This window comes from Typopeltis vanoorti, chromosome 6, assembly GCF_054136105.1.
Source record: "Typopeltis vanoorti isolate ZY-2024b chromosome 6, IOZ_Tvanoo_1.0, whole genome shotgun sequence".
Classification (NCBI taxonomy): Eukaryota; Metazoa; Arthropoda; class Arachnida; order Uropygi; family Thelyphonidae; genus Typopeltis; species Typopeltis vanoorti.
The window spans coordinates 90,835,918-90,861,513 of NC_143554.1; the positions used below are offsets into that span (position 1 = coordinate 90,835,918).

General features: G+C 35.6%; 1 protein-coding gene across 1 annotated transcript in view; it reads right to left on the bottom strand.

Moving 5' to 3' along the window:
• The window catches only part of LOC150105699 (97 kDa heat shock protein-like), a 207,079-nt gene extending 191,877 nt beyond the window's left edge, over positions 1 to 15,202 (bottom strand). Inside the window, exon 1 of the mRNA XM_090395021.1 lies at positions 14,954 to 15,202. Coding sequence (XP_090251147.1) covers positions 14,954 to 15,060 — 107 coding nt within the window. The 5' untranslated portion in view covers positions 15,061 to 15,202. The remainder of the gene's footprint in view (positions 1 to 14,953) is intronic.
• Between the last annotated feature and the right edge of the window lie 10,394 nt (positions 15,203 to 25,596).

The window sequence follows — 25,596 nt, forward strand, 5'->3', positions numbered from 1 at the left end:
AGTTAATAAATTAATAATTTACTTATTTTTCTGTGTTCTAATAGATACCGTTAAAAAATAAACAACATCTCATATATCTGTCCAACCTTAGAATATGATTTACATGTTTAGGATGGTACACTAAAAAAAAAAAAAAAAAATGATTAAATTTCTTACTGTCCAAGCAGGCTGTCTGGATATTTCCCTTCTCTCACACTGACTCCAACTCTAATGTTTTTGTGCCTTTTTCTTTCTGCAGGTGCTCCACTTTTATGTTCTATAAAAATGGAATTTACTGTTCTGCTTTTCACCAGAAGTGAAAAGCAGAACAATAAAATTTCTGCTTAACTTCATTTGGTAGTCCAACTACAACCCAACCTATACTCTTTCAAGAAAGAGAGCTAATCAAGATATTTAATTTCTTCATTTGTCGCATCATTATAGCAAAATTCTATTAATGAACGGTTTATAGCTCTAAAAATTAAAGATGCCAAGAAATTGTATCCTTTATCCAAGTATTATTTAATTATTTAAGCAAACAAAGTTTGCTCCTGAACTATTTTGAGAACTGGGCAACTCGTATATCGCAGCTAATGACTTCACATCACTTGTTCTGGGTTTTGCAACTTCACATGAGTGATAAATTTAGTTTAATCCTCTATCCAAGTGAGAGCAAACAAAGTTTGCGCCTGAAAATATCTTCAGGACTGAATATGGTGTTGTACTATCTTACCTGGATAAGTAGTACAACACCAGGCAACTCGTAGCAAAGGTGGAGCAAGCTACCAACACGCCTATCCCAGTATCCCCCAAAATGCAAAACACATATGTATAATGCATGACATTATACATATCCTTGCGGATATGTATAATGTCATGCATTAAGGGATTGGCCACTACCCAGACTAGTTTCGACCTTTATTGAGGTGTCTTATTTCGTCTTATTTTGGCAATGCCTATAGGTAAAGATGACCTTGCTATTGCTTCTGCCTGGTATCTCCAACTCTGGGCCTGGCTCCCACTGATGAGACCTCAATAAAGGTCGAAACTAGTTTGGGTAGTGGCCAATCCCTTAATGCATAACATTATACATATCCGCAAGGAGATGTGTTTTGCATTTTGGGAGATACTGGGATAGGAGTGTTGGTAGCTTGCTCTACCTTTGCTACGAGTTGCCTGATGTTGTGCTACTTACCCAGGTAAGATAGTACAACACCATATTCAGTCCTGAAGATATTTTCAGACGCAAATTTGTTTGCTCTCACTTGGATAAAGGATTAAACTAAATTTATCATAGTCTAACCAAGTGAAAAATAAACTTGCAACATTTTTCACATGAGTGAATTAATACACTCATACACTCTGTTTAAAAAGTATTATTTCCATACAGAGATATTCGCTTTCCTATGTAATTTTAGTTTTTCGATACTTAATAATTAACTTTAAATAATACATGCATAAAAACATTCATATAAAAAGGGGGTTTGTTTCTTGTAAATTTTACCTTTTTATTTAATGTATACCTTATGACTTGTTTTACAGCAAAGACAAACCAAAATTTTGTAGAAGCTACAAAGCCAAAGATGTGCCCTTGCTTTTTGGCATTACAGCATTCTTACCAAGCTGCCATCTTATGATTTTCCTCCTACCATTGGTAACTGGATTGGCAACTTCTCTGGTGGTTCACTGCATGTCATAGAAGGTGGTTCTTCCCTCTCTGTTACAGCACCAAAGCTCTGTGCTTTCATCCATGCTTACTATTCAAAGGAAGCATTAACGAAACAATCCTATTCAAGTTTTGCCGATGACAGTACACTATTCTTCTTCATTTATAAAATCTTGTGTTCAGATAAGCTTCAAGATCTATGGTCAATGCTTTCAACTTGTCTTCTGCCAGCCAAGTGAAGTAAAAACAATTTATTAAATTATAATGATAACAAAACATAACATAACATAACATAACCTGGTCTTATTTTCCTGGAATAAAGACCATGCCTAACTGTTTTAAAATTGGAATATCAGTGAGTAGCCATACTACTGATAATAATACAATGTAAAATTCCCCCTGCCCCCGTTTCATAGGTATCTTCAGTACAGAAATTTAAAGTTCAAAAATTCAAAAAGAAAATTAAAGTTCAAAGGTCACATAGCAAAAGTTGCAAATACAACTCAGATAATAAATGGAAATAGAACAAAAATTAAATTAAATTTTAAAAAAAATTAAATATAAACAGTAAATATAAATATATATAATAAGACTCTGATTACTCAGATCATACATACGAAGGTGGTCTGAAACGTTCTCGGCCTAACAACGAATTTATAATTTCAAAATTATTTTTATTTTTCAACATAATCTCCCTTAAGACTAATACATTTATTCCAGTGATTCTCCAGTGCCATTACCCTGTCCCTGTAGTGGTTCCCAATAACATTTGCAAAATACCCCTCAACGGCTGCAATCACCTCTTGATTCGAAAAAAAATGCTGACCAGTGAGGAAGATTTTTAGTTTTGGGAAGAGACAAATTAAGATGGAGCCAAATCTGGGAAATAGGGTGGATGTTCCAACAATTCACAGTGGCGATCCCTTAATTTTCCCATTGCCAAAACACCTTTGTGAGCAGGTGCATTGTCCTGATGAAAGATGATTTTTTTCTTCTGCAAACCAGGTCTTTTCTCACAAAAAGACCTGGCTTGCAGAACAGGCTAGTTCGTCTAGTCTGGTTAGAAGATTGGAATAATATTCCTCGGTTATTGTTTTACCCTTTTCTAGATAATTAATAAACAAAATGCCTTCAGCATTCCAAAACACCGATGTCATGACCTTTCCTGCTAATGGAACCAACTTTGTCTTCTTTGGCGCTGAACAACCAGCTTTTGTTCCACTGTTTTGACTGCTGTTTGGATTCTGGTGTGTAATGGTGAATCCAAGTCTCATCCATTGTAATAAATCGACGCACAAAATCAATTTTATTCTTGTTAAAATGCTCCAAGCACTGTTCAGATTTTCATGCGAGTGCGTTTTTGATCTGCTGTGAGCAAGCACAGCACCCATCTTATGCGAAGCTTTTTCATTTACAATTCTTCATGCAAAATATATCCTATATATTCTTTTGAAATGTCTATAGTCTCAGCAATTTCACGCACTTTGACTCACCGGTCATTCAATACCATATCGTGCACTTGATCAATGATTTTTGGTGTTGTTACACTTTTCAGACATCCTTCACATGGATCAGCTTCAAGGCTGGTAGGTCATGTTTAAACTCGGCAGCCCATTTCTTAATTGTCATTTGTTTGCTTGCACCTTGAGTGCAAACTCTATTTTGTTCGTGATCCTACTTAATACTTTTGTAAACAAAGCATGAACCCTAAAAATATTTCTAAGAAAAACTTAAGTGATGAGAATACATACATTTACAATGGTAAGAAGAGGCATATTATAACTATGGAGACCGAAGTATATTATTAAGTGACATTAAAAAAGGTAATAAAAGGCAAAAGCTTACAAAATGAATGAATCAACTGTCAGAACAATCACAAAATATAAAGTTTGCATTATGCAGCACAATATAAAAAAAATTGAAAAATTACTGGCAATTTGGACTGAAGACATGAACAACAAATTTCAATAAGTCTTGTAATTACACAGGAGAAAATCCAAGATCTGTTGAATGCTATAAATTGATTTATGGAGGGGGAGGGGAGAGAACTGCAGTAGTAGTAGTACAGACAATGTAAGTACCTGAGACCTCCAGGGAGTAAAGGACTCATCAAGGGAAATCACCCAAACCAGCTATCATACCTTCCCTTAAATTTATTCACATTAGATGCACTCACTACCTTTAAAGGCAAACTATTCCACTCATTCACTCACTGTTCTGTGAGAGAAAAGCCTAGCTCTTACCCCCTTTCTTGACTGTGAACAAACTTAACTTCCATGAATGCCCCTGTGTTTTCTCCCTACCTTCCATATAACAAAAAAAGAAAAAAAAAAAAAAAAAAAACATTCAGATGATATCCTATAACACCCATTCAAAAGTTTATAGACCTCTATCATATCTCCCCTCTTTCTCCTGTTAACCAGAATCTGTAATCCACATACTCCAATCTGTCCTCATAATCCAGATATAATCTTTATAACTCTTCTTTGTACCCTTTCCACAGTTTCTTTATTCCCATGGAATCTGGGAGACCAAATCTGTACACAATAATCCAGGTGTGGTTTTATCAAAGCCTTATAACCAAAGGCAAAATGACTTCCTTATCCTTACATGTCAAGATTTGCTTCAACATCACAATTATCCTCTGAGTTGTATTTGCAACTTTTGCTATGTAACCTTTGAACATCAAATTCCTATCCACTAATAGGCCAAGATCTCTTGCCTCCACAGTTTCTTGTAGTATAACCTCACTAATGTAATATGCCACTGGAAATCTCATCATGCCAAAGTGCATAACTTTACACCTACCAACATTAAACTGACAGTCATTTTCGTTCTCCCAAATTTTCAGTCAATTCAAATCATTTTAAGTGCTGAACATCAGTAGCATCCCTGATTGCCCTGCCTATCTTCGCATCATCCGCAAACAATTGCACAACTGATGTTAGGCCCTGCCTGATTGCATTAATGTATAGATTAAATAATAATGGCCCAAGACCGAACCCTGAGTACACCACTGGTCACCTTAAATCAGATAGATTAACACCCACTATATACCACTTTTTTTGATGTCTATCAACCATCTCCTGATCCAAGTCAAGAATTTATATTCCAATCCCATATTTTTTGATTTATGCAACAGCCTTTTGTGTGTGGTATCCTATCAAATGCCTTAGAAAAATCCAACATTATCATAGTGCATCCAACTCAGCCATAACATTGTTATAAAATATGAGCAAATTGCTAAAACATGACCTTCCTTTAGAAATTCCATGCTGCTCTTTGAAGAGTATAGCTTGTTTGTCTACCCATTTCTGTATGCAAGTTTTTACCATCTTCTCTAAAATCTTCACTACCACAGAGATAATGATAGGTATCTATCAGTATATCAAAACCTTAATATACTGTATTAAGGGCTTGATAGTTCCACTTTTTTTCGACTATGATGGTGTGATTCTACATGGATGCAGCAGCCTATAGTCTTCTGATATACTGAAAACTGAAGTCAGGATAATGAATTAACAGATCCAAAAATGCCAACTGGATTCTAGGATGAACTGCATTTATTTTATATTGAAATCAGCAAAAGAACTGTTCCAAATTGCAAAAATGTCACTGACATAGCAATACCAATGTGGAGGTTATGGTGAAATATTGTCAAGATGACTTGCAAAGTGTTTCATAAAACAGTTCAAAACAGTTGGAGAAAGAGGACTTCCCATTGCTATCCCTTCAATCTGATGATAAAATTTGTTTCAAAAGGCGAAATATACAAAGCATATATTTCTGATATTGTCAAAAAGTTTGACAACATCAGAAAGAATATCCAGCAAGAATTCCATGGAGTAATCCGATACCATCAAATTACTCCATCCTATAGAAATGGCATGTAGACAAATATTTTGTTAACTTCTTAGTGGGACATCTAATGCAATCAACAATAAGCCTTAATGGAACACCAGGTTTCTTAAACAAACCCAAAAAATCTTGGAGGAGTTGCATGGAAGGTTGCAAGTTTTTTCTTTAATTCTTCATCCCAAACAGAAATAATATCAATGAGAAAATTATCTATTGATCTGGCTACAAGTAGAATTAGTAGAGAAGCCTATAAGTAGAATGGTCTCAAAGCATTAATGAAATATTTCTAAAATATTCTCTAATATCAAGTACTGTGAACCTGAAGGCTTGTTGAACATTCCATCTCCACTAGGCACACTTCTCTGGAATAAGACAAGAATCCTTAAGAGCCTATTTCTTATATGGAGAAACTTGTGAAACATTGCTCCCTCAAATAGATCCAATTGCCAATGTTTTCTCCTTCATGGGAGATGAAAAGATTAACAGACTGAAAAAGTACTAACTTATCTACTGCATGGAAAGAAATAATGAACACCAATCCCATGGGACATTTTAGACTATTCTTCCTGTAGGCATGTAATCAAGCCCTGGAATGTTGTGGGACAGACATCTCTTGACCTCACCCAATGCTCCAGTCCATCCAAAGATCTTCAATAGGGTTGAGATCAAGGCTCTGTGGAAGCCAGTAAGTGTAGTGATGTTTATGTCCATAAACCATGCAGTTACAGCAGCAGCCTTATGACAGTGCATCGTTTTGCTGAAAGAAAAACTGGTCAGTTTCATAGAAAACCCCACCACAAAGAAGGAAGCTTTCCAAATTCGGTATGTTAGTCAAGTAAATAATTGTTTAATATCTGTCAGCATTTTCAGGGATACACTGGTAAGCAATGGAAAGTAACAAAAACTAGGAAACTAACCGAAAATTCTAAAAATTATATAAAGTTATCACTGTGCGTGATACAATAAGCATGCCGCAAGTACAATGTTTTATTTGTTGAGATATTTATTGTAATTTTCATGAAAGTTCATTTCTTTTTGGTTAAATGATCTAATTAGAGTTTTCCATATATCTGGTAGGATTAGGCCTTGATTCTTATTTAAGTTACCTGTTGAACGGGCGACTGTAGCAGCTTCTTTGAATGTTCTGGAATGGTAGTTCTCTTCTATGTAGGGCATATGACTCATATCCCATTCAATATTATAAATATTATATATGAATTTCATAGTTGGGATTATGCACTCTGATAAGAGACGTTCACTGGGCATCTGCCACACCACACCCATCCATCTGCTTGATAGACAGTGCAGCGCAATTTGTCGCTCCATAACACAGCTTTCCAAGCTTCCACATCCTGCTATACATGCGCTTTGAACCACTGAAGACGATGCTGCATGTTAGTCCTATCATGGAAATCCATGTTGTGAGTCCTTGGTTCTAGATGTTTCTTTGTGCAGATTCATGTCAGAATATGTTAACCATTTTTGTTACCTTACCTTAGCTACAATGGTAGTGTTATTCAGAATTTTCTGTTTAATTGCTTTTCCATTTCTGTACTGAAGATGATTATGAAAAAAAAAAAAGTCCACAAACCATGCAGTTACAGTAGCAGCCTTATGACACTGGGCATCATTTTGCTGAAAGAATGCAATGGTCAGTTCCACAGAACATATCAGAATTTGAATAATTCAAATGTCTATGGGGGAGGGGGGACAGAAATAAAACTAACAAATTAAGGACCTGTTAACTAATTGTTGATGTTCACATACTGTAACAAACTGTTCTTTGTGATTTGAAGACGCTGGGTATAACACCAGCAAAATATCAACTAGATGGTCAGGCTAGATAAATTAAGTAGTTTTTAGATTAGTAATAGTGCAGATGTGGTAGCCCTGCAAGAGGATTTGAATAAGCTAGATAGATGGGCAAATGAATGGGGGTGTCAGTTTAATGCAGCAAAATGTAAGGTCTTGAGGTTTGGGAAACGTCGATGGGATGCTGCATACTCTATGGGAGGAGTTATACTGAAGGAAGTAGGGGAGACAAGAGATCTGGGGCTGATGATTGATAGAAACCTGAAATTTAAAGGACATATTGCAAAAGGTGGTGAAGGTAACACAGAGGATTGCTGCAATTATGAGAAGGACACTGACCTGCAGAGATAAAATGGTTATCATTCCATTGTATAAGTCTCTGATCAGACTTATACAATGATTATATAAGTCTGATCAGAGACTGATTATATAAGTCTTATACAATGACTTATACTTAGACCACACTTAGACCATTGTTCTCAGATTTGGTCCCCAGCATTTGATGACAAGAGGCCATCTCTGGAAGTTACGAAAGGAAACTGTGAGCAAGAGGGTGAGGAGTGGTTTATTTGCGTGGAGGGTGGTTGAACCGTGGAATGCATTGTCTGATGGAGTGGTGAGAGCAAGAACGGTCAATGAGTTTAAGGAGTGGTATGATAGACTTTGTGTTTCTTGGGGGGGGGGGACCGCCCCTCGATGAGTCTTTTGACTCCATGGAGGCCTGAATAATAATAATAATAATAATAATGTTATTAAGTAACTTCTTAGTCATGTGTATGTAGATATATACATTCCTGAAAATAAACTTAATTTAAAAAAGGTCTAAGTGTAGAATTTCTTTAAAATTTTTATATCAAACAATAGTTGACTTCATAAATTTAATATACTGAAATCAAAAAATTTCTGCAGGCAGCTGCCTATGTTCTCATTTACTTCATTGCTATAAAGCTAGATTTTTTAAAAAAATACTGAAATGAGATTAAATGCAGATTATAAATTAAACAATGATAACCCTTTACCAAGTTCCAAGAACTGCTTTATTATGCTAATAAATTCATATGCATGATTATCATTTGCCTGAGCAATTAGTATCCAGAATAAGAAAAATATCTGATTTTAAAAAATATATATATTAAAATGCTGAGTCCAATACTTGTCAATATCAAAAATTATACCAAAACACAAATTATACTTTCATTTAGATTTATTTTACAAAAAAAAAAAAAAAATGCACAATACTGAAGTACAAAACAAATAAGTACTGAAAACTAACAAGTCAGAAATGATGTAAAATTTTCTACTCCTCATAACTCAGCAAATGGTCAGGCTTTCAGCTGCCAAAGCCTTACCATCTTGAGGAAATCAAAAGAAACCTCCAATTGCAAAAATCCTTCAAAATGCTTCTCCTCTTCAGGAGAATCTCATTCTAATATCCATTTTTTTGTAATGTGGATCATTTGAGAAGTATGGGCTCATTTGTTTAGTGACTGAGAAAGCAGATAAAATGGCAAATATTTCCAATGTCATACTTTACCACCTCTCATTAAATGCAAAGCCATAATTTTTATGAAGATAGGTATAGTTTATTATATTTGGTATATTTTCTATGAAGAAATGTAATTTCGGTACTGGAATGGAAAAGCTAATGTAACTTTCAGAGGGAATACGTTGAGCATAATGAATCAATTAGAAGGGTACTACAAAACTTACTCTGGTATGCTATCAATTAAAGTTCATCAGCTGGTGCTTAATGTATTTCTGCATGCTATCTCTATGGACAATGAAATCAGCTGCCCCTCATTTTGTAAACTTATAAACCATGACTAGTGTATATGGATAAACAAAGCAATCCAAATAGGTGCATGAACATTTTGAAAACACTTAAAGAAGGAACAAGATTATTGCTAGAAACTGAATAAGGAAAATATAGGAAGAAAAGAATGATTATATTCTTTGTATGGATAATAATAGCAGGCAAGCAGAATGCAAATCTACTGACCTGAATTAAAGAAAAGCAATAATATGAAAAGCTCATAACGATTCTTGTCATGATCCCACATAATATTTATTATGTAATAAAAAATAATGTTTTCTCTACATGAGAGAATACTGACAGTATTTAGCAACTGTAAAGATTTTTTACATGATGATTGTTTTTAAGTCTATACATTTCTATGTACATCTTACACCTTCAATATCATTTCTATGTACATCTTATCAGTTACATGTGGAGATCTTGTTTTGTATCTGACAGACTACCTTGCATGCTAAAGTGCAAAGGCAACAAATGCCATCAATGAAAATAGTCTTTTAAGTTCACATATGCACTCACTGCATCAGGTCCTTGGGTTGGAGTTCAAGTTGTCAGATTTCAGCAAAAGATCAAACTTAGTCAGTCTGTACCTATACTAATTAGATTATATTCAGGCTTCTGTACAATTAAACACATTACTTTTTTTTTTGTTTCTATCAACCAGTACCTTTGGCACACACACACACATGCTGTTGCTTCAGATTAATCCTCCACTCTGATACATACATGGGAAAGCAAAACCAAAATTGAAAGTTAAGTAATCACTCAGCTATCTCTTGTGATGTAATAAATTAAACTGAATGTTTGTGTTTCTAATTTTCTAGACACATGCACATTTAGAGAGGATTAGTAACAATCCAATATGCAGTATATTAAATATACTGTGCACATTTCATTCATGACTTGCATAAAGTTGAAAATTTGTATCCAAATTTTTCGATCAAGTCTTTAATTGCAAGCAGCTTCAAATGCTTGCAACTAAAGAGTATGACACTGACATTACAACAGAGAAGGCATTCATGAATGCAAAAACACCAATACATCAAAACCTAGATCAACCTCTTTCCGATCAAAAAGTAAACTTTGGAAGGAAAAGGCAGTCTGACGATGTAACTGAGGCCAAAGCAGTATTTGAGACTAACATCTTTAGTTAAGCATTTATGTTTTTCTTTATATAAGCAAGACATAACATGAGATACAAATATCTGTACTGAGTCTCTATTCAAGGTTGAACACTTAATCAAAAAATTTCACCATTTTCTTGTGCTGACTAAGGAGAGTTCTTTCTGAAAGCAGGAATTTAGTACATCTCAACACAAATAGTTTTTTTTTTTTTTTTTTTTTTTTTTAAGATTTTATAAACTTAAGGAGCTATACAAGCTCATCTAGAAAGCTTTTACAATCCTTGCCTTAATGTAATTCAAGTCACTGTCTTGAAGAAAAGTGGCAAGCTCAATAAAAAATGTGCTGCACAGCAAAATAAATGCAGTAGAAATTTATAGCAAGCATAACTGTCATATGTTCTATTTCAAAATATATGCTTAAGGATCTCATCCACACACACGCACAAAAAAAAAGTGCTGTTTGAATTACATCAGAAGCAACTAAGGCTACAAGACCAGAGTATTATCTTTTAAATGCATCTCTTCTAGTCTATTTTTTGCCTTCTGTGAACAAATCTCCTGAGATTCCAGGAGGAAAAGTCATCGCAGATGGGGAATAGAGAAAGAAAAAAAGAAAAAAAAAAGAACATCTAATGATAAAAACATTTAAGTTCTATATCTGCTTTACAACTTGCTTCTAAAATAAATCTGTTCTGCTGAAAAACAAAAACAAGATAACTTTTGTATAACAAGTACAAAGAACTATATAATACCGGCATTCACTTTTTTCTTTTTGAGAAGTTTGTTCAGCAAGCAGTGATAATGTAGTTTCTTTAAATCCCCATTTGCAAGAGGTTAAGTGCCTACTGCAAACTGATGTTGCATGTGAGTAGGGTTAACAGAAGGAATCTGTTGATGTTCTGTTTGAGAAGCTAGAGGTTAGCCTGAGAATAGTTCATGGGGAAAACTTTTTAAAGACAGATGGAATATTCATCAGGTTAAGCAATCAATCTGTTAATGGATGTTGAATAGCTGCTACTTATGTTATTGTAGGATTAGCAGAAATGTGGGGGGGGGGATGACTGTTTTGAAAGTTTAGATGTCATCACCCCACTTCAGAAGATCAGTGTACAGGGGACTAGTTATAGAACTTGAATCATGTCATGTTTGAGCATTGCAAGGTTTGTAAAATAGGCAAAATGGAGACAGCATCAAAAACAAAGACATGGAGAGGATTCGAGATCAGTGAGAAGATTATATACAGGGTGGCCCACATGAAGCCAAAAAAAATGGAAGCAATTTACATGATGTGGTTTTTCATAACTAATTAAAAAAAAAAAATCTGGTGTTAAAAACTTATGCACTCGCTTTACAAAGATGGACTCTTTCTATGGCACGTTCCATGACCTATGTCTGTCTGTCCATCCTCTTCCTCATGTACATGAGGAAGAGGATGGACGGATAGCCCTGAGGAACAACAACAGGAAAAAAAACATGCAAGAAAAGATACTCTGCTCTTACATGCAGCAAACAAATGACATAAGAGAACTTACATTATACTTTGATAAAAGAAAGTTTTATGGCTAAAAACAATACACAGAACACAGGAATTTATTAGTTGTTACCTAAATAAGTTACATTGACCAGTTTCACCACTTAAAAGAGAACTGGTGGCTTCTTCAGGGCTAGACACATCAAAACAATAAATACAAAAGCTATGAAGTTGATTAAACACTACAATGCAAATAGGCAAGTTCATGCTAGACATGTGACATGCATTAGCTATCTGCAGTTAGTAATAGAAGATGATTGTTGGTGAAACTGACTAAATCTTGAATCTCTAATCTTGAAAGATTTTCATAATCATTTAAAAGAATTAAATGCCAGCCTGATTGGCCGAGTGGTTAGCATACCTGCTCTCCATCAAAAGGCTGTGGGATCGAATCCAGTGGGTTTCGATCATGTGGGCATGGATGTTTGCGATTGTCTGTGAAAATGAAAATATTAGTTGTGGTGGTGGTAGATGGCACTGGTATAGTTGCGGTTCACTGTAGTTAGTGAATTGAGTGGTGAGTGGTGGAGACAGTTGTAGAGTAGTGCCCTCCCTCGATGAGTCTTTGGACTCCCTGGAGGTGTCATGTAATAATAATAATTATTATTATTATTTAAAGAATGTCAGTCCTTAAGTTTTTATTCAGTGATCCTTGGGAATGGATGACTGCAACAGATTCCTTCAAAAGTACGGAATAAGCTTTCTCTTCTAAATAAGCTACGGTTGAAAGTTCCAATGATGTGGTTGGTATTAGGATGGTTGGCTAAACCATATGTGATTTTTTATGATCGACATCTGAAACATGTTCCATCTTTCTCACATCAATTCCATGGCTTATCTGTCCTATGTAGGCCAAACCACACAAGCTGGAATTCTATATACTCCTGGATATTTATAGTATCCAGAATTTTAGTTATTTGTTTAGTTATTATAAAGAACTGCTATTTTAATTGATAAACTTGCAAATATATTTTGTTATGTCTATTCCTGTAGAAGTCACTAGTTCTCATTTAGGTGGTAAAGCTAGTTGATATAATTTATTTAGGTAATAACTAATGAATTCCTGTGTTCTATATGTTGCATTATACTCAACAAGAAGTTATATTGTTTTAATCCTTTACCTGAGTGTAAGCTTGTCATGAACTATCTTCATGACTGCTACCGACTTCATACCATATGCCTCAGTATCCCATAAAGCCACAACCCATATTGCTTCTGACATCTCAGCAGATCTGAGACAAAGAAAAGTATGAGAAAATTGACTATATAAGACCAAACCGAATACACAAAGTGTGGAAAGCATGCTATAACACAGCAATTTGCTGAGAAGCCCTCTTTGCAATACTCTATCAAATATCTTGAAAGGATCAATATAACAGTATAAGTTTCTTCAAACTTTTCAGTCATGGCAATTGAGATTAGGTCAATTGAAAATATTTTAAAAAAAAAATGTCTAGAAACACAAAAAGGAAGCCAAACAACTGATTTTTTTTTTCTTTCTCGCATAGAGAAACAAGAATTAAACAGGTAAGAAACAGACCACACCTAGTAAATACTTAATCCAGATCTGTTTTCTTATTTGCTTTAATTCCTATGACAAAAATTAATTTCCATAACTTCAGTTGGTGCCAAAACTATTAGAAATATTCCTCAAAAAATTATAATTTTGCATCTCAATGCATAAAATCAATTTCATAACAAAAAAGGAATCTGACCTATCTTCTTATTTCTTTAAATTCTTATGGAAGATCCAATTCCATTAACATAATACTTCAATGAGATGAATTCATTAAGATAAAAGGAAGAGGACTGATTTTTAGATACTACTGTTATGTAAAGATCAAATTACTACCTATTTCACAAGATTTCCTAAAGTTATTCCACTCCAGACATTGTAAATTTCTGAAGTTGAATGGAAACTAATTTTAGGCTTTAAGATTTGCATGTATTGTTTGTTTTAGTTGGACAGTAGATCAACAGAAAGAAGATCCCAGATTGGGAAGATGTATTTCATGAATTTTACTCCTTCCATTATTCTTCATCCAAAGTAGTCTTAGCATTCTTCATCCAAAAACTAAAAGAAAAATTCTGATGAACTTTGCCTTACTTGGAATTTATGCATTCTGTCTCACGGAAATGTGTGCAACCTCCTATAACTCATACAAGAAATTCTGTAGCAAAAAGAGAGCCAAGACAACTAGATACATGAAACTTTTTACCTATGAAATATTCTAAACAGAAAACATGCAGAAGTACAAATATGCATAAATGAGGTTTGTTCAGCATAAGCAGTCATTACATAACATTTCTGAGGACTGACAGTCCCATTTGAGCTTCAGAACTGCTGAGAGTTTGACTTCTAGACAGAAAACAATTTTTAGCATCCACAATCACATATAATACCACTTGGAAAATAAGTTAAATAAGTGGTTTATTACATTTAACAGTTAAAGTATATAATCAAAAAGATTTACTTTCATTTTAAATATTTTTTTTTTGAAATTCATTTCTAATTGTTAGCATCATCTAACGATTACAGCTGTGTCCAATGAGAATTAGTTTTTATTTTAACTCAGTTATTTAAAGAATGCACCTTTTGTTTATTTCAGAAGGAAACTTTAAATTCAATTTTTTTTTATTTACATTTTTGGAGAAATAAATGATTAGTTTTCTTAAATGAATAATCTACAAAAGGAACTTACGGGGAAAAAAATCAGATATTTAATATGTTTCTCTATTTGTTACATGAAACTTATAATCCAAAATATAATGTTCGATTCTTTCAGATATGTCAGTATTTGGTGTTTTTCAATAACAGGATTTTATCAAGTGCGAGTTTATTCCCTTTGACATTGTTTGTATATTATTTTTTACAATACGATTTTAATAACTGATTTAACATAAATAAGATCTGCGATCAGCTTCAAATATAAAAGTTAATTCTTCAGTAATTTCACGCCCACGATTCAAAGACTTCAACATTCATAATTTTTGTATACCAGAATTTTTAATTTATAGTTTTTCCTTAGAAGGAAAAATAATATTAGCTATGGAATTATGAGAGAAAAGATCTGATTTAAGATAAATGTAACTTTCCATTTTCACTAAAATCAAACGCGAAATATCTTAGCATTTCGAGTTGTTGAGTTATAAATGTCTGAAGTACTTACGGCGTGAGTCGTTGACTATATTCATTAGCGATAGTCTCTATTCCACCAGCTCTGGCTACAGCTATGTAACAATTTTCATTTCCAATATCTATTCCTAACACAGACATTTTGCCAAAGAAATTCTTAAAACTTCAAGGAAGGCAAAACCACTGGCGTTTGTAGCGATGCGTCCTTTGTGTTCGGGCAGTTTAAATAATGAATCAACGCAAGTTTCTAGAAATTTCACGTTCTCCCACTACTGAGTGGTTATGCCGGCTTCTAACAGCGCCATCTCGCGATCAAATATAGAACGAATGAAAATACCCTAAGCTATAGAACTACTGTATATAGAAATACTATAGAAATACTGTATATAGATTTTGAGTAAATGTAGTAAGATTAACTGATCATTGCGATTAATATTGCGCATGCGTATGTATATCTTGATAAAATTTTGTGATATAGAAAGTGATTAAAAGTTTGTCTTCGTCCAAGGAAACATTGAAACTGGTTCTGCTGGTCAGCCAATGGGATTAGGCGCTGAATTATTAAAAAATTTGAGATTAATTGTGCAGACATCAGATCAAGTTTACTTGTCTTCTTGTGAACATAGTGTGCTATATACACGGTTGTTTCTAAACATTGCCCCAAGTTTGTAGATATAAAAAAAACTAACTTCGTAAGCAATCCAATGCGAAAAGAGCAATTATCATTTGAAATGATTTCAATATTATTGTAGTTTCCCGTTATTGGGACATAAAGACATTTCTTAAGCAATCCAGTTAACCTGTCGTTACAGCTGCGAATTATCAGGACGATTTAGCGTATTAGGTTGATGTTCTGCCGCCGACCAAGTTATGTACTATGCAGAGGCGGCGCTACCATACCTGCACCATGTGGGGAATGAAACGGAGTGTGTGAGGGGGGAGGTGTATCGGACGTCAAAAAGGAACAATTGTTGATTTGAAAAATAAGAATCATGCTCTTCTGATGCATCAGTATCGATGAAACATACCGTATAACTTTTCTTTTTCTGTATTTCGTAATAGCAAACAAAGATAATACGCCGTCATCATGACACTGTAGAATAAACATCTGGATTTTAATATCTGAATTGTATGTCGCAGTGTTTGCAATCCATGATTCTCAAGCGAATTTCAGGTGGGTCTTGCCAAGCTTTATGGGGGGAAAATATAATAAATGCAAACTTGCGTGGTTCATATTTTTTGAAGAATGTCTTTTAAGTGTTCTTTACCAGGCGAAGCCAAAGGAACAGGATGCCGTATGTCTCTTAAGTCTTGTGATTTTTTGGGGGGGGGGGGGGAGGGGGAGGATATAGATGAAAACATTCCTGAAAATGAGAATCCAGGTTTCGAATTAGAAACTTGATTTTCATTTTACCTGAAAGCAGTAGCATAACCTCCCACAATAAGATTGCAATAAAACTTAAAACAGATCCATTATGATTTTTGCATTCAAGTGCTTTAATTGAATCTGCTCAGCAGTCGGATTTACTCCCTTCCCTCCTGCATTCCGGGGTTTCCCAGTATGGTAGTGTACGGAGGTTTATATGCACATATAAAAGTTTTTTCATTCGAGATTATTGGTAGTGGCTGATCCATATTTTCAATTTTAGAAAGAAAATCGGCATCTATGGGAAGAAGGTTTTAGGCATTTTTAATGTATATATATACAGGGTGTTCGGGATAAATTTGACAGTTTCGTAAGGAAAAAGAAAATCTTCTTTGTATCTATTAAATTTAATGAATTGACAAAAAAACATTACAGGCAGAGTTAATTACAATACTATCAACAAGATTTACTCAAAATAACCACCATTAGCATCGATCACAGCTTCAATTCTGCTTCGGAACCTCGAACAAGCTGATGCTACAGTCTCCCTGGGAAGGGCTGCAAAAACTGTTTTAATTTTATCCATTAACTGGGCTTTTGTATTACTGGAAGTGCGATTGGTGTCTTTTTCAACTGCGCCCCATACAAAATAATCCATGGAGTTAAGGTCTGGGGAGTTTGGAGGCCAAACATTTGGACTGGTGAAGTCGTAGAAATTTTCAGACAACCATTTTTGACTTTTCCCAGAGGTGTGGCAAGGGGCCGAATCCTGCTGCCATACATACGGCCTACCATTGGCTACCCTTGTTATCCAGGGCTTGACTACAGTTAGCAACTCCACGAACAAAGCCCGAATTCCAATGCCAGGGTTCTTCAACACCTGTTCCTGCAGATTTGCGAGGAATTCTGCTGTACGAACGCAATCAGATCGTCTGCTAGGGATCTTTCTTCTTGCTACATCCTCGTAGTCACCATTGCAAGTCTCTAGTTCATGCCTGATTGTTTTTACTGTATTCAGGGAGCATTGGGCAGCAGTCGTAATATCCTTATTTTGATGGCGGGCACGAATCATCATGATACAAGTTATTCTCTTCCATGATTCAGGTGGGTTCCAGCTATCCATCCTTTCTGCCATCTTGTATATGAATGAAGAAGGGTCCAAACTTTTAAATGAAGAGAAGTGTGTGTTAATACATGTAACTTACGGAAAAATATAATTAATTATAAATATGTCAAATTTATCCCGAACACCCTGTATATATTTGCAGTTATTGAATGTTTATTTATTAGTATAATAGATTTGGGTTTTTATTTGCAACATTTAATTGATTTTGTAGTACAATTAAAAAAAAAAAAACAAACTTTGGGAGGCAGTCTCTCCTCATGGTATTTGCCACTGAATGTAGGTGTCAGGTAGCAAACACAAATAGAACAGTAATAACAATGAACCTAGCATTAAAGGCAGCACGGTACATTTTTATGTGCTACTAATACCGTATGTTACTTATTTCATCCATAAGTTCATTAGACATTAGATGCCTTATGGTTGCTCTGCTCCTTGATGATGTTATTTATTGACTTTGCAAATTTATGTAACAACTGCTTATTGAAAAGAACTTTCACTTCACAGCACTTTTTTTTTTATGAAATATTTCATAATATAATACAGTATATTTTTTACTCTGAGATTTATTAACAAAAAAATATTTAACACTCCACGATCTGCAGGCAGATATTCATCACCACAAAAAAAGTAAATAAATGAAGAAAATAGCTCTTTTATCACTTAAATTGAAAACAGTATTTAATATACGTTTCTTGCTGTTATGAATTTTGAACTGTGTAATGCATGCACCTTTATAGCAGACAGTTGGGGGGAAAAAAAAGACTCCTTTGGGTTTAATTAATTTTCAACTAAAGTGAGTTGTTTCAAATAGTAGTGATTGGATTTTCTTTCTTGGAATTATAGCTTTTTCATCTCACATGGCATTCATACTGGGTTGAGAAAGTACAGACAGTATATGTTCTTCATAGCCTTGCTTTGACAAAATCTAACAACCAACCCAACCATCTGAATATATTATTGCTTCCAGGAGTTGCATGATCCATTATGAGGTCTTTACTGTTAGACCCATTGCACATCAAACCTTACCTTAAACTCATTTACTCTTGCCCTACTTACCACACATATTTCTCTCAGACAATGTATATCACTCAACTACTACCATTCTCCAAGCAAAAAGATGCTCCTTGCTCACGCCTTATACACTTTACAGGTGAATGAGCTCTTGTTCTATTTCTTAATCTTCTGCAGTAAACTGATAGAAACCCTTCACCAAATGATGTCTCAATCTTACCCCCTTCTCCTCTTATCCATAAGGCTCTGTAAATAGCATTACACAGTTCAAAATTCATAACAGCAAGAAACATATATTAAATACTGTTTTCAATTTAAGTGATAAAAGAGCTATTTTCTTCATTTATTTACTTTTTTTGTGGTGATGAATATCTGCCTGCAGATTGTGGAGTGTTAAATATTTTTTTGTTAATAAATCTCAAAGTAAAAAATATACTGTATTATATTATGAAATATTTCATAAAAAAAAAGTGCTGTGAAGTGAAAGTTCAAATTCAAAGCCTTACAAATTCCTTTTATTTGCACAAAAGTTTTTAATCCGAGAAATAACTTGCAACGACTGCTGCAGCCATGACACTTACTTACACTGTGGATTACTGTGCAAAATCTGTGCACAGTAATCCATATTGGTTGGTGTCATGGCTACAGCAGTCGTCGCAAGTTATTTCTCGGATTAAAAACTTTTGTGCAAATAAAAGGAATTTGTAAGGCTTTGAATTTTAAGTGCGGATCTCATGATCTGTTAATGTTGAAAGTTTATTTTTCACTTGGTTAGACTATAATAAATTTAGTTTAATCCTTTATCCAAGTGTGAGCAAACAAAGTTTGTGCCTGAAATTATCTTTAGGACTGGGGTAAGGTAGTACAACACCGGGCGACTCGTAGCAAAGGAGGACCAAGCTAACATCACTCCTTTCTCAGTATCTCCCATAATGCAAAACACATCTCCTTGTGGATATGTATAATGTTATGCATTAAGGGAGGAGCCATGCATTTGACCTCCATGGAGTCAGAGACTCATCATGGGAGGTACTCACTATTTCATACAATGCTCATCCAACCGCATCTTAAACTGATTCAGTGTGTCCACATCTACAACACACTCAGGCAATGCATTCCACTCACCAACCACCCTCCATGCAGAGCACCTGCTTCTCACTCCTTTGCTCACACCCTCCTTATACAGTTTCCAGCAATGGCCTCTTGTTCTACTCCCCTCTCCATTCTATGAAAAATCTCTTCCATGTCTACCTGATAACAACCCCTGACCAGCTTATGTCTCAATCATACCCCTCCCCTTTCCTCCTATTCACGAGGCTCTGCAGCTTACATTCTCTCAATCTGTCCTCGTACTCCACATTCTAAAGACCGTTGACTACCTTTGTGAATCTTCTCTGTACCCTTTCCAACATATCCTCATCATCATGAAAAACTGGTGACTAAATCTGTGCACAATAATCCATATGAGGCAGAAATAGAGAGGTTATGGAATCATAACCTCTCTAGTTCTGCATGTCAGGGTTCTCTGCATCATTGCCATTCTTCAATGTGATATCTTCACAACTTGTGCAATGTGGCCCAGGAATTTCAGGTCCTTGTCCACCATCACTCCTAGATCTCTCATCTCCTCTACTTCTGTTAAAGTTTCCCCACCAAGTGTATACTTTGCATCCAATCATTGCTTACCAAATCTCAAAACCTTACAGTTGGCAACATTGACCTGATAGTTCCACTTACCTGCCCATTCATGCAGTCTATTCCAGTCCTCTTGTAAGGTATTAACATCAGCCTGACTGTGCATTGCTCTACCCAGTTTTGCATCATCTGCAAACAGCTGGATATCACTAGTTAAACCCGACCCAATATCATTAACATACAAATTGAACAACAATGGCCCAAAACTGACCTTTGTCTTTTGAGATACTGCATTCTCCATATACAACTTTCTGATACCTATCTGACAGCCAGTCACTGATTCAACACACAAGTCTGTTATCCAATCCCATCTGTTTCAATTTATTTAAGAGCTTATCATGTAGCAGTCTATCGAAAGCCTTTACAAAATCCAAGTACACCACTGTATATGCATCTCCTCTGTTCAAGGTATTTGTCACCTTGTTATAGTACATAAGTAAGTTAGTGAAACATGATCTCCACTTAACAAACCCATGCTGATAACCACAGAGAATACTGCTATTATCAACCCATTTCTGTATCCTACTTCTCACTAATCTCTCCAGGACCTTCACCATAACTCCAGATATACAGATCGGCCTGTAATTTGAAGCTACAGCCTTATCACTGCCTTTATGCAGTGGAACAATTTTACCCTCCTTCCATTCCCTTGGAACCTGTGCTGTTGCAACTTTTATTAAACAGGAATGACAATGCTACTGCTAGTTCTCTGGAACATTCCCTTAAGATGCGTAGTAACATGTCATCAAATCCTATCACCTTATTAACATCAAGGTTATTTATTTCCTCAAATACCTTTTTGCTCACTCACAATTAAGCTATCCTCTCCTATGTCCTCTACACTTAAGTTCCTCATGAGTCCACCCTGATCAGGATGAAACACTTATATATTGATCACTGAATACCTCAGCAGTGTCTTCTGCAGCAGTTACCATTCTATCACTTTCATCCCTTAACTTCATCTTTCCATGATCATTCTTCCTTCTACTTGCCACATATCTAAAAAAAAAAAAAAAAAAACCTCTCTAGGGTTTTTCTTAACCCGATTTGCCAATTTCTGCTCATACTCTACTTTTTGTTTTCCTTACTAACCGAGTCACTCTCCTGTCTTGTTCTTTATATTCTTCATGTGACACTGATTACCATTATTCATCTTGTACTTCCTCCAAAGTACTTCCTTTTTCCAGATTTCATGCTTAAGCTCCACATTCATCCATTTTACACCTACCTTATTCAGCCTTTTGGCCTTTGGGATACATTCATACATTGATGCTGTTATGTATTTCTTTGTAAGTTCCCATGCAGCATTTATTTCCTTACCGCTCAACTCCTCGTTCCATGTTATAGCTCGAAGTTGTCTCCTAAGCTTGTCATAATTACCAACCTTATAATTCCACATATATCCTTTCCTCGCAAAAGCCTACATATGACTAGCCACAACACAGGTGATTACTTCATGATCACTTTCACCAACTGGAGGAAAATATGAAACCCTCCCCTCTAACAATTACATCCTCTGATGAAATGATCAGATCTAGAACTCTTGATCCTCTCGGCCTTCCTTTACGTGCTGCCTGAGATAGTTATCTCCCAAGAACTCGAGAAATTCGCTTTCCTTATTTCCAAATGCTATCTCTTCATTCCAATCTATAAAGCCATAATTAAAATCACCCATAATAATTACCCTTCCTTTGTTCACTAATCCAAGTTGTTTATACATTTCTTCATTACCACATTCCCAGGTCTATAGCAACATCCAACTAAATATGTCTTCCTCTCAACCTCCATGCAACACCACACCGCATCATAACCATTGCCACTATTTCCCCCTTTCATGTCTACCTTATGTGGACTTAATTCCCCTGCTATCATCAGCAGCACTGCCCCTCCCTTCCTGCCCTTTCTATCCTCATGAAAAATACTGTACCCTTCCATTTCTATTCCCGTTACGATATCATCTTCATTCAGCCATGTTTCACTTATTCCAATGATTTGGGGGCAAATAAACTTGATCACTGAAACCATTTCATGCCCTTTATTTCTGATACTTCTGGCATTTGTAAACAAACACAACAGTTCATTTTTAGGTCTATAGCCAGTCCTGTCCAAGCCATATGTTGGTTGTGATTTCCCCACTACACCTGCCAAATCACCTTTATCACCGCTTACCACATATACCTGATCACTCTCCACTTTTCCACCCACTGCAATATTAAAAAGTACTTCAGTGATATTTTATAAATATGTGTTGATATTGTGTTAGATATCTAATTGGATGCTTCTTAAAGTTTCTGATGTAATTTATGTTAGACATTTTTGTACACGAACATAATTGTATGTGGATATTTATGAATTGTATATTGGTTGTATTGGTTTGTGGATGTGTAAGTAGTGGATAGTTGTTAAGTATTGCCTTTATCTCTCTCATTGAACATTGTGAAGGTATGAGAATGGAGTCAATGTTGCTTTTAAAGTGGAATGATCATCAAGCCAATATGTCCAATGTTTATGAGGACTTGCTTTCTAGTGAATCGCTTGTTGATGTGACTTTAGCATGTGAAAGATTAAGTTTAAAAGCCAAAATAGTGCTTGTAGCATGTAGTGCCCTGTTTCAAACTTTGTGGAAAATCCATGTAAGCATCCTATTGTAATTATGAAAGATATAGGATATGCGGATTTAAAATTGGTTGTAGATTTTATGTATAGTGGCGAAGTTAGTATATCTCATGAATGTTTGCCTGAACTTTTGAAAATTGCCCAAATGCTTAAGGTGAACAGCCTTACACAACTCATAGGCATTAATTGCCAAGACTGTAAGGAGGATCAAATTTCATCGCTAATGGATGAAATGGAATCATCGTATTTGAAGAAGATACTACTTTGTCTGTCGCCTGCTGCCTTGTTGGAAGAGTCTGTGTTTGGTGGTGGGGAACAACAGATAATATCTTCGGAGTGAGAAGAAGTGCTTCATGCTTTGTCAACAAATAAAGCCAATGGATCTTGTTATACATCATTACAGGCCCAGCCACGAATTCTAGTATCGATTCCTTTGATAGATCTGCAGCGAGAAATTACACCTTGTGAGGGGAAACTTGCAAGAGAACGTGTGGTTCTATTAGGAAGAGAAAGAAGGTAAACAAAAAGAAAAACCTTGATGGTAAAAAGAAGAGGACCTCCATCTCTAGGGATGCTATTTTAGATGTAGGTAAGACTGATTGTGCACAAGGAATTACAGAGTCAACATCTAGCAAAAAGAAAAACCTTGATGGTAAAAAGAAGATGACCTCTAGGTCTAAGGATGCTATTTTAGATGTAGGTAAGACTGATTGTGCACAAGGAATTACAGAGTCAACATCTAGCAAAAAGAAAAACCTTGATGGTAAAAAGAAGATGACCTCTAGGTCTAAGGATGCTATTTTAGATGTTGGTAAGACTGATTGTGCACAAGGAATTACAGAGTCAACGTCTAGCAGTGCAAAGGACTGTAGCAAATGTAAACAAAATTTGACAAATGGAGTAACTGTTAGTGCGTCTCTTTTTTCTCGTCCACCAGTACTCAAGGATGCGGTGTTTAGAAACAATATTAAATGCTATGTTTGTTTAATGTATGCCTCAGGCTTTCAGAAAAACATGTGGTATGAAGTTAAGGAGGATTAAGCCAGAATATGCATGTAAATGTGAATAATTCTGTGATGAATGAAGAACGGAAGTGCGGTAATGAGATTTTAGGGAGATTTAGGGCACTCTGGAGCTCACAGCAGACGGCACAGAGTGAGGTTGGAGTGTTGGATAAGAGAATGGAAAGGATGAAATTGGTAGAAATGGATAGACAGAGAAAGGTTAAGAAAATAATAATAGGAGATTCAATGATTCGTAGAATAAAAACCAGAGATGTCTTTAAAGAATGTTGGCCGGGAGGTACGGTAGTGTGTAACTAGAGCTGTAAAGAGAAGTGATAGTGTAGATGAAATTATTTTAATGGTTAGGACGTAATTTGGGAAACAGCATAAATCGTGTGGCAAGTGATTTAAGGGAGATGTTAGAGATTGCTAGGTTTAAGAGTAAGAGTTAGGATTGTCAGTGTGCTGCCCAGATATGATAGTCGAGAAATGAGAAGGAGGGCATTGATGATGAATGAAATATTAGCTAGGATGTGGAGGAAAAGAGGGGTGGATATATGGGAGGAGTTTTATGGGAGAAAAGAATTATATGCCGAAGATGGTCTGCATTTGAATAAGTACGGGAGTAAGCTTTTACAGAAGTTACTATTTAATGAACATATGAGGATTTTAGACCAGGGAAATGAAAGTTACTAGAATGGGAGGATGCGAGGATGGTTGTCAGAAATAATGACAGGAAAGTAGTTAGCTGTAAATAGTACTAAGGTCAATAATAACTGTGATATGGGGAATCATTGTACTCAGAAATTGATAAAAATTAGAATTCAGGACTGGGTGGACAGCAGTATGATACTTTATAAGGGGCAACATGGTTTTGTAAAGGGTAGATCTTGCCTTAGCAATTTGCTCACTTTCTATAATGAAGTAACAATGGAGTTGGATAAAGGAAATCCTTTTTCAGTGATCCTGCTGGACTTTGCAAAGGCATTTGACAAGATTCTGCATAGAACTCTGTTGCATAAATTGGAGCAAATGGGTATGGATCTGAGGCTAGTGAGTTGGATTAGAGGGTGGCTAGTGGATAGATATCAAAGAGTGGTTTATGGTGGAGCGGAGTCCAGTAGAAGGCAGGTGACTAGTGGTGTGGCTCAGTGCTTGGTCCTCTGTTATTTAATTTGTACATCAATGGTATTGGGAATACTTTGAAAGGAGATATCCACCTGTTTGCTGATGATGCAAAACTGGGAAGAGCGATAGTTAATTCAGATGATGTGGATATCTTGCAGGATGACTTAAATAGGCTGACGGTTTGGACTAAACTAAATGGATGCCAGTTTAATGTGGCCAAGTGTAAGGTGATGCACTTCAGAAGGATGAGATCACATGCTGCTTACTATATTAATGGAACTGAACTGCAAGAAGTTGATGCGGCTAGAGACTTGGGAGTTATTGCGGACAGAGAACTTAAGTTTCGAGGGCATATGAAAAGGTCGCCAAAACTTCACATCAGATTACATGGTTATTGAAAAACACACTGACAAGCAGGGATAAGGAAGTGATTGTCCCACTTTATAAGGCATTAATAAGACCTCATTTGGAACTATCGTGCACAGATCTGGTCACCTGGATTTCTTGGTGATGTGGAAATGATAGAGAGTATTCAGAGGCGGGTTACGAAAATTGTTGCAGGCCTGTGGGATGTCTCCTACGAGGATAGATTGAAGGTCTGTGGGCTTCAAAAACTAGTTGATAGACGTAGGAGAGGAGATATGATAGAGATATAAATTATTAAAATGATTTTATAGGATTGATACTGATAACTTTTTTTAAGACCAGTGCAGGATGGGAGAGAACGAGGG